This window comes from Sebastes fasciatus, chromosome 12 (genome assembly GCF_043250625.1).
Source record: "Sebastes fasciatus isolate fSebFas1 chromosome 12, fSebFas1.pri, whole genome shotgun sequence".
Taxonomy (NCBI): domain Eukaryota; kingdom Metazoa; phylum Chordata; class Actinopteri; order Perciformes; family Sebastidae; genus Sebastes; species Sebastes fasciatus.
The window spans coordinates 14,003,630-14,019,479 of NC_133806.1; the positions used below are offsets into that span (position 1 = coordinate 14,003,630).

At 39.2% G+C, this 15,850-nt stretch overlaps 1 protein-coding gene across 1 annotated transcript; it reads right to left on the minus strand.

Annotated features, from left to right (window-relative positions):
- Positions 1-1,864: 1,864 nt before the first annotated feature.
- On the minus strand, positions 1,865-13,934 carry gnl1 (guanine nucleotide binding protein-like 1). The gene is made up of 12 exons (XM_074653246.1): positions 13,729-13,934; positions 11,571-11,718; positions 11,033-11,169; positions 10,760-10,911; positions 8,343-8,414; positions 7,273-7,465; positions 6,977-7,075; positions 6,647-6,829; positions 6,214-6,392; positions 5,796-5,982; positions 4,886-5,026; positions 1,865-4,771 (listed from the first exon to the last, which is right to left on the minus strand). The coding sequence occupies exons 1-12, from the start codon at positions 13,799-13,801 to the stop codon at positions 4,506-4,508; spliced, it is 1,830 nt and encodes a 609-aa protein (XP_074509347.1). The 5' UTR covers positions 13,802-13,934; the 3' UTR covers positions 1,865-4,505.
- Between the last annotated feature and the right edge of the window lie 1,916 nt (positions 13,935-15,850).

The window sequence follows — 15,850 nt, forward strand, 5'->3', positions numbered from 1 at the left end:
CATCCCATAACGGCGGTGACAGACAGTACTCAAATGAGACATAAATCTCAAGGGTATGTTGCACATTTTTAACACATGACTATGGAAGTCATTTTATTAGAAGCTGGGAGAGGTGATAATTTATTCCATATGCTTTACAGCTCATTTAAAGCAATGGCGCAGTGGACAATGCTTGGAGGTATGTTGTATTGTTTGAGCCACTCTCTTCCTCCCATGCACATCCTGTTTTATTAAATGTAGTCTTGTGAGACACACGGTGGAATGGAAATGAAAATTGGAAGTGCTTTGATAAACAAACACAATTATAATAAAAGTAAACTCACAATGTATCCCACTGTAACATCTTTTCAAGAGATTCTTCGCCTAACTCTTGAGGGATCAGATGCCTATTATGAGAACAAATAAAGCATGTGCAGCGTGTTTCAGGTGTTGCTTGAAATACAAGATGTGATACTTTTTAATCATTTTCTTCAACATGAAACACAAATTGCAAAACTCTTGTGCGATGGTTAGGTTAAGGTTAGGCATTTACCTCTATTGGTTAAGGTTAGGCATTGACCTTGAATGGTTAAGGTTAGGCTTTGATCTTGAATAGTTAAGGTTAGGCATTGACCTCGAATAGTTAAGGTTAGACATTGACCTCGAATAGTTAAGGTTAGGTTTTGACCTTGAATAGTTAAGGTTAGGTATGGATCTCGAATAGTTAAGGTTAGGCACTGACCTCGAATGGTTAAGGTTAGGCGTTGACCTCGAATGATTAAGGTTAGGCATTGACCTTGAATGGTTAAGGTTAGGCACTGACTTCGAATAGTTAAGGTTAGGCATTGATCTTGAATAGTTAAGGTTAGGCAATGATCTCGAATAGTTAAGGTTAGGCAATGATCTCGAATAGTTAAGGTTAGGTATTGATCTCGAATAGTTAAGGTTAGGCAATGATCTCGAATAGTTAAGGTTAGGCAATGATCTCGAATAGTTAAGGTTAGGTATTGATCTCGAATAGTTAAGGTTAGGCAATGATCTCGAATAGTTAAGGTTAGGTATTGATCTCGAATGGTTAAGGTTTTTTTCAAGTTTTCACAATTTGTGGGTTACCTTCTAGACACAACCATGAATATGGGAATGCGCATCCATCTATTTTCTACACAGGGTAGGTTGGAGTCTATCCCATAATGCACTGGGCAAAAGGCAGGTGAGCACCTGGTCATCACAGTGCTCATAATACAGTGCATCCATATGCACAAATATTTAGCATAACATTAGTTTTGCATGTAATTAAATAGCCCCATTTACAAATAATTATACCATGAGCACTCAAGCTTGCTGATTACTTAAATTATTCCTTAATGATTTTGTGGTTGGGTACATTTTACTTCATTTCAAGCTATCTGCTTCAAATATCGCCCATCTGGAAATTTACCAATTAAGTAGTTTGGGAGGACTTTAATTAGATCTAAGTATGGTGCAGCAGTATCAGTAAATCTCATCGTAGTAATTATCTGTCTTTGGTAAAAGGAAGTCCCCTAACTAATTACAAGACAACATCAACCATAAAGCACTAACGTCTCCATGAGAATAAATGTATAAATGACTATTTGGCATTCAGGCAGTGTAATTAGTCTGACAAAGCTCATCCAAGCTGTCCACTTTGATCAAAAGTCTCCTCTAAAAATGTGTCAAAACATTTAAAGGAAAAGTTAAAACATCATCTGTTCCCAGTTTAATTATGTGCATTTGACATGAGTGTCAGTTGGCATGGTGTTTGTGTCTTCTTTAATAAAACAATAAATCATAGTTGGTTTCTCAAGAGAATGTCTTAAAGATGTCTTTAAATTAAATACAAAAACAGTCACAGACATCTATATGGTTTAGAGGATTATTTTCTTTTATTGCAGAAAGCAGTCCAGTCATCATACGGCGTACTAGGAATGAAATGAGGAATGCAGCAAATAGCCTGAATACACCTCAAGCCTTCACACTACACTCTCCAGACGCTGTCAGTTTTAATATTCACATCAACACAACTAAAAGCCGTTGTGTTTCTAACAACGTGGTAGTGTTGAGTATCTGCTTTACACTGTACCAATGGTAAAAATGATTGCATGTGGCTGCAGGGTGATGTATTACACAGTAACACAGCACTGTGCTGTAGAGTTCCCTCAGTGAAATACATGAATGAGGTACGACAACAGCACACAGTAATACAGCACTCAGGATTATAGCGGGGTCGTCGCACAGTAAGTAAGAGAGAGAGAGAGAGAGAGAGACCGGCAAACATGTCAGTTATTCTAATTTCAACAGATAATTAAATGAAAATATGGCGTTGGCGACCACTGAGAATCGTCTGCAGCAGGTATCTCAACAGTATTGAAAGATCTGACCATGAAACGGAGCACTGTGTCGAACTTATAGTTCTTAACAACACAGATGGAGTGTGTAACGTCTTTTATAATGATGGACAGAAGGAAGCCAAGAGGGCCAGTCTCTCTTTCTATGTGGTTAAAGGAAGGTCAACATTTTGGTAAATACACTTATTCACTTTCATGTAGTTACGTGAGAAGATCCATAAGACTCTTATATCTGCACGGTAAATATATAAGCACCTTTAAAACTCACTATTTAACGCATTATATCTTGTTTGTTTAAAGGTACAGTGTGTAGGATCTGGCGGCATCTATTGGTGTGGTTTCAGACTGCAACCAACTGAGTACCCCTCCGTTCACTCCTCCTTTTCCAAGACTGCGGTAAAGTGAGAGTGCGAGTACAAAACCGTGGTAACGCCGTTTGTTTCGCTCAGAGGCCATCCTTACCATAATAATACTACTTTAGGAGCAACGTAAGTCAGACAGCGACTGGCGTTACCACGGTTTTACACTCTGCGGCTCATGTTACCGCAGTTTCACTAGCGTGTCGGAGAACTGCGGTGGCCTTCAGGTAATGCATAACCAGGGTTTGGTTTGAGCGACATGGCGGACTCCGTGAAGAGGACCCGCTCCCTATGTAGATATGAAGGGCTCATTCTAAGCTAAAGAAGCTTACACAGCGATTCTTAGTTTCAGGTGATTACACAACAATGAAACCATAGTTATCAATATTATATTGCATTTCTGCAGATAGATCCCTCGAAATGCTACACACTGGTCCTTTAATCCATACAAAACAAAAACAGGGTTTTCCAGGGGTATGTAGTGGACTATTTCTTGGCCGGTTTCTGTAACTTCCTGGAGTCTAAAACCACAACGTATAATTTTAACACTTTGTTTTTTGTACAGCTTAAACAGATAAGATAATAATGTGGTAAGTCATAATCTTTAGAGGCCCTGTTAGGCATTTTTTGTTGCCTTTGGACAGAGAAGGGCTAGCTGTTCCAGTCTTTGTGTTAAGCTAAGCTCACGTGTCATGTCTCCAACTTTGATACAAGAGTGGTGTCAATCTCATCTGAATCTAAGAAAGTGGATAAACGGATTTCCCAAAATGTCAAACTAGTCCTGTAACTGATTGCTTAGCAGTCTCTGTTGGATCAAACCCACTGTACCGCCATTAGCATATAAACTTGCTGAATGAGTGTAGCCAAAATCCTGCACTACATACTGTAGATCTCCATCAGCATCTAAGGATAATTTGTGTAGTAGTTAAAACACTACAAGTTAAATTCCTGAAACAGCCTCGTCCAGCAATACAGGATTCAAAAACCCTCCCCTCCCCACACCCAAACATTTTTTGAAATTTCCTGCTGACTGTGTAGAATCACACCAAATAAAATATCACTCTCAGATACAGTATTATCTAAATCATAAACAAGTTCAGATAAATGAACCTCTAACAGAGCCATAATACTGGTAACTGCAAAACTGTGTGTGTGTGAAATGATGGTTTTATTCATTCCACTTTTATGGCCTTATATCTCCCATCCCCACACCCTTTAACCAAAGTTGTGACAAACTATGGTCGATAAAGAAGATTTAGAGTCGTGGTCTTAAATCTCCAGCTGCTCTGAGAGCCAAATGGCTGCTCCAGTGAATGACATCATATCGACAGTGCATCCGATTTGTTTTATCATCCTTTCCTGAACTTTGGCATCTCAGCTGTGAAGTCACTTATCAATAAAGAGATTGAAAACCAGTTGGTTGATTGATCCAGGCTGAGGGAGGTTACTTTGTTCATTTGCTTCTGAGAACTACATGCAAAAAAAAGAAATTAAAATCAAACCAAACCAAACCTATTCCTAGAAGCAACACTAAAGAACAAGCTTCATGGATGAACAAGCAGAGCAGAGGCACAGCATTTGAATACATGAATATGCTCTGTATATCATAGGGAGATGGGTGAATGAATTAGAATAGATCATGTTCATGTACAGAGGGAATGACATGAGGAGTGGAGATGCAAGAAAAAAATTAGAAGGAATACAGATTTAGGGGGAAAAAAGGAATGAAAAGTGCACTGAGGGTAAACGGGGGAGAAGTCAGGGAAAAGGAACAACTTCCTGCTCGTCTTTCCCTCCGTCATCACTCACACTCGTTTTCCCGAAGGACATTGTACATGTTGACGGTGAAGCCAGATGGCTTCTCTTCCTTCCGTCTTGCTTCTCCAAACCCCTCATCATCATCATCTCCATCCTCATCATCGTCTGCGTCCCGGTCTCTCTCTTCCTCTGGCTCGGTGCTGGACTCTCCGTCATCATCATCGTCCCTCTCTCCCGTTCCTTCCGCCGCTGTCGTCCTTCCCTGCAGAGCCACAATGTCTGGCAGGTCTGGGTGATTTTCCCAGTGCTCTGTAGAACATAAATAATCCCCCCAAAGAAAAAATTAATTCCACCCACCTGCTGTTTTAACCTTTCAAATACACTCGAAGCTGAAATGATGAGTCATAGAAGAGCCTCTTTTACCTTTCAGGCAGCTGTAGCCAGGTGGTCTCAGGCAGAGGCATAATCTGCCATCAACTGCCAACCGCAGGAGACTGTTAGCTGCACGGTAAACATCGTGGCGAGCTGCTTTTGCTGTCTTATAGCCTCTCCTCTCTGCCCAGGCTAAAGAACGCAAAGACAGATGGATGATGACAGGTGTTAATGACAGTAGAACACATCATGGTATTGGCCATAATTAAAGGGGCTAAATTCAATATCCAGAGTATTAATATAGCACCAAACAACAACTTGCTATGTAAAGATATAGTGGAGTATGTATGTGTGTTGTAATCCAAGCTTCGACATCGACGGGCCGGCCGTGCGTGCTTTTAGTGCATGTGAGCGTATTCAATTGGCTAGCTCACAACCGCCGCTCTGCACTGCGCTCATACAGAGGGTTCCAGCTGATAACGCCGTCCCAACCAACAGCACAGTTGCGGAAGCGTAGCACCCACCCTCCGGTTCCACCCCCCCAGGTTAACAGTGTTAGTTCTGTCAGCACAGTTGTCTTTGTTTTCACTGTTAGCGCTGTTTGCACCATTAGCTGCGAGCCGCCAGCTCAGCCGTCGCTATGTTGAGAGCCGTGCGGAGGCAATATAAATACTCCCAATCTCACATTTAGCACCTTTAAATGAAAAGTCTCGCGATGCGTTTTCTTTTATAGCCAACAGATCTCACATGTCACTGGCTCAAAGTGGGGATTGGCTTTTTACTTGTGGAGGGTAAATATTTTGATGGCCATGACCTGGGTGCCTATTTAGGGAAGATGGCTATTTGCCTCTCAATATTTTGGTGTACTGAGTTAGTGAAGTAGGTGAGTAACTGTGCACATATGATTCACAAACTCTTAAAAGCTACAAATTAGATGGTAAGTGTCACAGAGAATACTCACACTCGCACACTTCCCAGGCAGTCCAGTTGAGCTCATCAGACCTCTTGTTTCTATTATGGGGTTTTTCCTCCAGTAAACTGGGATGTATGAGCTTCAGCACAGAGAGGAAAGGGGTCCTTTCGCACAGATAACCAACTGAGCTGTAGGGCTCCTGCAGCTGGGAAACTGGGTAGATGCCCGCCAGAATCTAGAGAAAATAAAACAAAAGGCAAAAATACAAGATAAGAGGGAGAAAGAAAAAAGATAAATAAGAAAATTCAAAGAGAAAATGGCACAAACATAGTATCCAAAAACTGAGAGGGAATGTATAAAATCAATAAACCATCTTCCCGGAGGTGTGTGGGTGTGCACTTCAACACAATTAAGTGTGAAGTAAGTAAACTCAAAGACACATCTGCTCTCAAAAGTGAGGTTGTACCTGCAACTGTTTATCAACAAGGGAAGGGAAAACCAGTCCAGGGCAGTCGCAGAGTTTGACTGTCGGGGTGAGGTAGTAGGTCTGGAAGTATTTGGTGTGGCCTGGGGTTCGGGACACGCTCACTACCTTCCTCGCCACCAGGCTGTTTATAACAGATGATTTACCAACATTTGGTAAGCCTAAGGGGGGAAAAAAAGGATGTCAGTTTTTAATATCTACAAATGATGTCCCTAATTTGGTTTGCTGATGCTAGACTGAAGTTGTCCAGGGGATTGGAGAGAAAGGTGCTTAATGTTTTGATGCATTTATCATCATAAAGTAAAAAAAAAACAAAACTGGTAAGATCTTGAAAAAATATCCCAGTTTCTTTGCAAGATTTTGTTTTGGAATAATTAAAAGAAACTCTGGCTACAGGGAAAACTCGGATGTGTACCTATGCAGCCCACTGTGAGAACCCCATCTTTGTAGAGCTCCTGGGATAAGCTGCCCATTTCCATAGCGCTGTCAGTTTGATGCTCTACCAGCACCGACTCTGCTCCTTCATCGGGTCGCTCCCCATCCCGTTGCTCAGCAACAGCATCTCTCTTTATCTTCTGCTCCCAGCTGGATAGGTCAACTTTGAAAAAAAAAAGGTAACACTTAAAGGATCAATACAAATGTGAATATGCAAAGAGTCAAGTTCACACAGTAGATAACTGACAGATGAATTAGTTATTATGGCTTTATTATGAGTATGAAAGATTAAAAGTGGACAGACACCCACCTCTCCCTGCTGTGATCTCCTGACAGGCCTTCAGGATATCTAAAGGACCTCCTGCGTGACACCAGTCAGCCTTCTTCCTCATCCTCTTCTTCTGGAGCACTACAAGCCATCAGACAGACAGATGGTTATTCTAAGAGCTAGTCGGGTTATTCTGGTGATATTGCACTCAAATAAATTCACTGAGTGGCAGGTTTATTTCAATTTCAATGTCTGTCTGATGTTATCTCTTATGTGTGTCACTCAGTGCTCATCCCATCCCACCACTTTCTCCCTCCTCCTACTCCATCTCTCCTCACCTGTGCTGTAGGGCTGTCCAGGGTGGGAGGTGAAGCAGACTATTTGCAGGTGGGGGAACTGGGAGGTCATGTAGTGTTTCCAGGCGATCACCAGTGGGGGAGGACACAGGTCGGCTTTGTTCAACACCAGGATCACATGCTTCTGGAGATCTCCTGTGATGTAGTGGTAAAGGGTTGGAGGGAACTGCAGCACCTGGGTGGTTTAAATGAGGATACCCCTTATTAAAATAGTAATTATGGCCTATTCAACAAATAAGCCACTAGATCATATCCTTGTTAATAGGTACAAGATGAGTTGTGCTGTTTTTAACTTTACATAAATACTGGAAACTCTAAATAGAGAAAGTGAATTCACTTTACATAAAGTGTATCTGGCTTGAAAGGTAGAATAGGTACATCGAGAGCTGATAATTAGAACCAAAGAACTGGGTTTAATTTTAACTTGGAATCAAATCATGAGTAGCTAATCACACTGACACACTATGAAGACAGAAGTACATTTAATGCAACCATTTCCTCTCAGTTTATCAACAAAACTACAACATGATTTTAGATTTAATGAGACACTTATGAAGGAAAACAAATGGTTAAATACTGTGAGACATTGCTAAACCAAACTGCTGATCTGAGGATCAAATTGATCCAAAAACAAAATATGACCATTTAATTTGTCGACAAACAATAAGCGCCAGAAAACTAAATTTTACTTCTAAAAGTGATCTCATTTTCTTTGCCTCCAAATCTACTACTAAGATCAGTAATAACTGTCTTTAAATCTTTCCATCTTGTCAATATTACTTTTATTTTGTCTTGGCACTTTCCAAGATACAGCATGATACATCTGTCCAGTCAGCATAAAAATAAGGTCTGTTATAATGTGAACAATTATTTTAGGTGACCAAATTAGCAAACAAAAACATGACAAATGTGAACAATGTGTGTCAGGTAAATGAACTGATAAATAATAAGTTACTCAAATAACTATATCAGACATTCAGATGGATGTTGACTGTGTCTCCATCTAGTGGTCTGATCCATCCTGCAGGCTTTTGCCTTACTAGATCACCTACCGGGTGCCTGATGTCCACGATGAGCAGGATGACATCTGACATCTCCAACACTCTCCATAGCTGCCTCCACGTCTAAAAGAAGTGAAGAAGAATGAAAAGGGTGGGAAGTAAGGTGAGGTTTAATATTGTTAACAAAACAAAGTCATGTCTATGAATTCACAATTTGTGTTCTTATTCAGCATGACAAATTATTAAGAAAGAAGGGTAAATTACTATTTTTAAAACTACTTTAAAAGGACAAGTGTGTAGGATTTAATGGCATCTAGCGGTGAGGTTGTAGATTACAACCAGCTGAATACCCCTCCACTCAACCGTCCATTTCCAAGCATGTAGAGAACTACGGTGGCCTTCAGGAAACGTAAAAACACGAAAGACTCTCTAGAGCCAGTGTTTGGTTTGTCCGTTCTGGGCTAAACATGACTCCGTGAAGAGGACTCGCTCCCTATGTAGATATGAAGGGCTCATTCTAAGCTAACGAAAACACAATTCTTAGTTTCAGGTTATTATACACTTATGAAAACATAGTTATGAATATTATTACTGCCAATAAATCCCCCTAAATCTAATGCTCCGTTTCAATACGATAAAAATAATATGTACTCAAACAGGCATCATTTTGATCCTCAGCTCCACTTAAAAAGCCATCATCTCTAGATTACTGGGAATCACTTATTACACCACCAGCTGCTCAAGCCCCGCTTCTGCGGAGATGTGCCTCCTGAGCTCAGCCCACGCTTTGAAATTAAATGATCTGCAGGGTTTTTGATTTTGAAAAATAATGTTACCATTTTCACAGCCTGAGCAAAACTGAGCAATATCACAGCATGTAAGGAACGATGTCACTTTGTCCCCAGTGGAAAAAAACAGACAATACACAGGCATGTAATAAAATTCTCACAGATCCCCACATGATCCAACTTTACCACAAAGAAATATTCAGTTCAGGGTGCGTCCTGGAGTTTTACGCTGGATAAAAGCCTCAACAGTTGTCTTTATGACAAAAGTGGCACAGCAAGTCTGCAGGATAATCATCAGTTTACAGGCAACTCATAAACAAACAGGATTACTTCATGCTGTTTTCTGTTGGATTTAACAGGATTCATAAATATTCATTTTGCACAGAAAAGGTGCTGGCAGTCTGAGCTTTTAAAACCAGGATCTCATATAATAAAAATGGTTCTATGGCTGCATGCTAAACCTACCGCTCTCAGCTGAAGAAAACAATTAATACTGAGGGCAAAGAGGGTCAAAAGCAAATGTGTACACCAGAGAACGTTATTAATGTATGGACTAATCCTGGTTCACCAGAACATTTGTGAGGTCTGACCTTTATTGCTGGGTGATTTAATACAATAAACGGGGTGGACTTTAACTGCTAAATTAATTGCTAGGACAAAGACCGGCAAATTATCTGAATTGGGACATTAAAAATACAGTGTTTATGGCAATATGCACATTTCAAGTAGGTCCACCAATGATCTTGATAAGTTTTCCCCTTTGTCTGAGTTAATTTAGCTTTCACACACCATGTTGAAACTTGTTAAAGAAAAAATTAAGCTGCGTCATTCACCATGCCCCACATACAGTCCGATTACAGCCACGGGGGGGTTGCGTTCCTGTTGAGCATGACAAGAACTCCCACGTAGATCACTGGTTTACGTGGAACACGAATGCCCAGTAGCTATTGATTTTTTTTTTGCCAAGTAACTTTATTGTCCCGTTTGTGTCTGTCAAATCAGTAGCTATGCATTCGGTTCTAAGTACGATTTAACTCAGGTTTTGTCACCTTCTTAAATCAACTTACCATTATTTGTGACTTTGATGAAACAAGTGGGGCAAACTAAGCTGACTAATTACTTAGTGTTACATTGATATAGGCAATTTGTACCAATTTGATCTTAACAAACCTAGCTAGCTTGCTAGCTTCTAGCAAGAAACTCAACATCCAGTGATGCTAATAATGTAATGATACTGGTAGCAAAATGTTAATTCTCTTTTTTTAGCTACATCGCACCATTTGAAAAGGAAGGAGCTGCCTCGGATACCGAAAACAAATCTTGGGTATGCCTATGGCTGCCTTTTTTGGTGAAGGCGAGGTGGCTATGCAGAAATTTGCAATATCCAAATATGTGTGCTTGAACTGCCACCATAAACATCAACATGTCTTCACATGGCCTACACAAGATAGCTATTGACCGAGTCATAACATATTAATAAAGCTTGTCTTGGTTTACTGTTGTCTGCTGCCATTTTTTGTGTCTTTACATGATCTAGGTATGGTGAGCTAATGGTTAATAACAGCCAGAACCAGCTGTGCATTGAGAGAGTAGAGAAGAAGAAAAAGTGGGCGAAAAAGTGGGCGAAAAAGTGGGCGCCTTCACCTAACTGTCCGTGAGTGTATCAATTAAGTAACGTACCTCCAGATTGTGCTCAAAGTGGCTGAGAGAGCCAGATGGGTTTCTGGAGTGCAGGTCTTCCAGGTACTCTCTGTACGACTTCTCCTCTTTCCTCTGCAGGCTCTCTCGTGTCATGTCATAACTCCAGGACGGCCGTCGTGGGAAACCAAGACCTGGCAGTGAATAATTAAGTTTCAGCGTGTCAAGCAGTGACCCACTCCATTAACCTACTCTGCTCATCTGTTCAGCTTATTTTGAGACTGTCATGTGAAAAGCATTAAAAAGCAGCCAGACCTTTATCGGAGGGGTAGATGTCATTGATGTTGATCTCAAGTTCTTTGTCCAAGGCAGGCTGCAGCACCTTCTCCCTGGCCACCTTCTTCCTCTTTTCTACGTCCTCTTTACTCTCCTTCTCAAAGTGCAGTCGAAACCTGAAGAGAAGATTGATGATTTAAGTATTTTTAAGAACATGCATCTAACCGATGATCTACTTTTTCTAGATTTAACTTCACATCACACACACTAAAGAAATAGATGTCTCAGTCAAAGTTAGATGAGAACATTAACAATACACACACAGTATGGTGTTTTCTACAGCCAAATTAGAGCAATCAAGAGAGCCAAAATAGAGTCACTAAAATACAGTGCTAAAAAACTGGCCTCTTTTTCTTATTACATGCATGCTCTGTAGGAATGCACCGATACTGATACTGGATCGGATATCGGGCCAACTGACTGTCAATGTGTATTTAGAATCTTACATCTTTCACAATACCATTCTTTTAATGAAAGTGAATCAAAGGGAGTATTAATAATGATAATGACAACTCACCTGTTGGGGTCATATCTACCTTCTCTGCCGGAGGGCTGCTGATTTATTCTCCTAACATCAGTGGTCTCACTGTCTGAGGTGTCCGACTGTCGCTCTCCTCCTCGCTCCACACTGGCATTGCGGCTGCTCGGCCCTGAACCTGTGTCACCTGGAAGTCAGGGGCAGAAATAAGGGATTACAGTCAAACACAGGCATGCAGCCAATACCAAGATCTAACTTTTCCCACTCATAATTGTCTGTCACAGATTTAATGTGCTTCTAATCCGATGCCCTCAGTCAAGTCCCAATCCAGGAGGAAATGTGGCATCTTCACAAGGATAAATGCTCACAACTTTCATTGAAATGAACTGTTTCAACATAGGAAAATAACAAGCTTGTTTCAAATTATTCTGACATCTTACTAACTTGATCACAAGTCTACACTGGCTCTCCAATGGCACTCCTGCACTGATGAAGTTATGATGATTTGACCGTGGCTTAATAACAGGTTGTTCTGGAATGATTTCATACTTACTTGTAAGAAAATTAAAGGATAAATAAAAGCATAAAATAAATACATATCTAAAAATGTTATTCTTGAGAAATGTGTGAGAAGGCATCGCTTGATTGACGTTGCTTGTTTGAGTGTTAACACTGAGTCATACTAAAAAGATATCCATCTGTACCCGGACGAAAGCAATCCAATTTAAAATTATACATAGAATACATATATCCCCTCACTTTCTCCTCTGTGTCTCAAATGTAAAACAGAACTAGGTACTTTAACCCATTGCCTTTGGTTGTGTCATAAATTAAAGAAGTACTGGTCTGAAATATTATGTGAAATGGAAAAGATATTTGATAAGGATTTAGAAATTAATCCAATGTCTTTGATTTTAGGAATCCCAAGTACAAATATAAACTACTGCAGCCAACAAAAGGTTATATAACATTCTTACATTTGCTGCTAGAAAATGTATATTACTACAGTGGATTAGTGATAAGAAACCGTCTGTTCAAGGCTGGTGTAAAGTCATATTTGAGATGTTCCCTTTGGAATATCTTACAAATATTCTACATGCCAAAGTAGATCAGTTCTACATATTTGGCAGCCCTATCTGAATTATATTGGACCTGATCTCTCCTCCATTATCTCACAAGGAGTCACTTGAACATAAACTCATATATCCTGTGACTTCCCAGCACTATGGACTATTTCCTATGACCTCCTATATATATGTTTTGATCTGAGCTGTACCAGTGTTTGTTTGTCGTTTTGTTTTATATACAAAAACATATTATATATATAAAAAAAAGTAAGATTTTCATGTAGAGTAACAACAGACCACTTATTTACCCTGTAAAGTAAAAACTCCATGTTATTGTTAGCTTACAGATAACTGCAATAACAAGCAATGTGACATAACTTGCCTTAGTAACAATAGTAACAACAGAATAGCTTACTAGGCTTGCAGCTTTTGTTGCAAAAGGGTCAATCATTGCATAAGCATTTGATTTGTTTAGCCCTTGACAATACAAGATATAGTGCCAGGGATAACGTTAGTTGTACTGTCACTTGGAGAGCAATTTCAAAACAACACCTGGCAGTGACATAGATAGATATAGCCCATGGACAATGATCACATGTTGTTCTCAAAGATATCCATGTGCTTGAAATATATTCACATCATTTTATTCCCAAAACATGTGTTTGTGTGACTGTCAAAGCTGTTGAATGGTTGGACATGTTTGAAATGTGAAGGAATATTACATCACACACACACACACACACACACACACACACACACACACACACACACACTTTGAAAATGTCTTTAGGTTATAAATAAAATAAAATAAATATACTTTTTTTCTAGCAGCAAATGTAAGAATGTTATATAACCTTTTGTTGGCTGCAGTGTGAAAATCTTACTTAACCCAACAGAGATAGACACACACAAACACAGACACACACACTTGCTGCTTAACTACGTTAAGCTGTGAGAGCAAGAGGACCGTTAGCTGACTTGCTAACTGCTAGCATGCTAAATGCTAACGCTAGCATGCTAACGCTAGCATGCACTACATTAAACTGTGAAGCTAGGACCGTTAGCATGCTAAATGCTAACACTAGCATGCTAACACTAGCATGCTAACAGCTAACGGCAGTTGTAGTTACCTCTCTTTCTCTCGCGTTTGACTTGAAGCTGTTTCTTCTTCTGTTTGTTGCTAAATGGCTTTTTACGGGGCATAGTTATAAATTAGGCTTTTTAAATATAGCTATAAACTGCGTATTATTGCTACCTACACGCTTTCTTCTGGACGTTATTTCGTTATTTACATGAGTGAAGTTTCTCGACTCCTACACTTTCTCAGTGACGTCATATCCACTGCAGACCGCAGAGAATGGTGGACGAGACCACCATTTCAGTGATCACAAAACTGCCCGAGTTTGGATCATTTTGTCATCATTTATTCTGATTATCTTAATTATAGTTAACTTTAGAGTAAACAGCTTTACTCCCGAGTGGCATTATATATATATGTACCAAGAATATGTTGCTTAAACTCACATCATCACCCCCCCGTCCTATTTAATGGTACAGTCCATTTTTGTAAACACCTCACACATTTGCACATTCCAGCAGCCACAATGTACGGAAGTTATCATAGGACTTTATTAGTTGTAACCCAAATGTGTACCATGATCTGCAAATATTTCACTATCCACAAACATGTATTTTTGTATTTCGCACAAATGTGTAGATATCACTTTACATGTAAACCTTAAAATACGTATTTACAGAGTAAAGGTATGCTGTATTTGCAAATCATCCTGTATTTTTGTGGATGTGACTTTACACAACACAAATACAAAAATACATGTTTATGGATAGTGAAATATTTGCAGATCATGGTACACATTTGTGGAATGTCTTCTGTGGGTTACAACTAATAAAGTCCAATAAGAACTTCTATAGGGATTCAGGTGATTTATAATATCCCCAAAGCAATGACTCTACAACTTGGGCTGTGTATTGGCAACAATCTGGCATTACGATCATGATACATTAAATCTAAGTAAAAATGTTTTTACTTTTTTATGCCATCAGATCTGTATTTGCATTTATCACAGTCCTTGTAATATCCAACATCATAGCACTACTTTGAGAGGGCACATCTCTTTGCAAATAAAAGTATTGACTGAGTTAACCTTTGCATTTAAACTATTAATGTGACTAATAATGTGACTTTACACAACACAAATACAAAAATACATGTTTATGGATAGTGAAATATATTTGCAGATCCTGGTACACATTTGTGGAATGTCTTCTGTGGGTTACAACTAATAAAGTCCAATAAAAACGTCCATACCAATACCAAGATCTAACTTTTTCCCACTCATAATTGGCTGTCACAGATATAAATGTGCTTCTAATCCGGTGCCCTCAATCAAGTCCCAATCCAGGAGGAAATGTGGCATCTTCAAAAGGATAAATGCTCACAACTTTCATTTAAAATGAACTGTTTTCAACATAGAAAATAACAAGCTTGTTTCAAATTATTCTAACTCTTACTAACTTGATCACAAGTCTACACTGGCTCTCCCATGGACTCCTGCACTGATGAAGTTCTGATGATTTGACCTTGGCTTAATAACAGGTTGTTCTGGAATGATTTACACCAAGTAAACAAGCATTACTCCGAGTGGCATTATATATATGTACCAAGAATATGTTGCTTAAACTCACATTAACCCCCCTCTTCAATGGTACAGTCCATTTTTGTAAACACCTCACACATTTGCATATTCCAGCAGAGCAGACATGCTTAAAACAATAAATATACCTGGATGCACAGTAGCATCATTGATTAAGACTAGTATGCATAACACAAGCAGCATAGTGTTAACCTCTGTTTTTCAGGTGTTATATACCTCAAATATCCTGTGTTTCTTGACAAAAAATAAAAAAGCTAATCACATGAAATTAATGTAGAGCTGAAACAATTTGTCAATTAATTACTTATTGAATCAAAAGAAAGTGAATCAACAAATATTTTGATAATTCATAATTTTTCTAAGCTAAAATGCCCAAAATTCATTTTATAGCCTCTCAAATGTGAATATCTGATATTAAATATTTTGGGTTTTGGACTTCAATGTCAAATGACAACTTTAGGGAGCTTTGGGAAACTGTTATGGTCATTTTATTTTATGACATTTTATAGACCAAACAATTGACAAATTAACCGAGAAAATATATATACTATGGCACATAAGGAAATAATGAATTTAT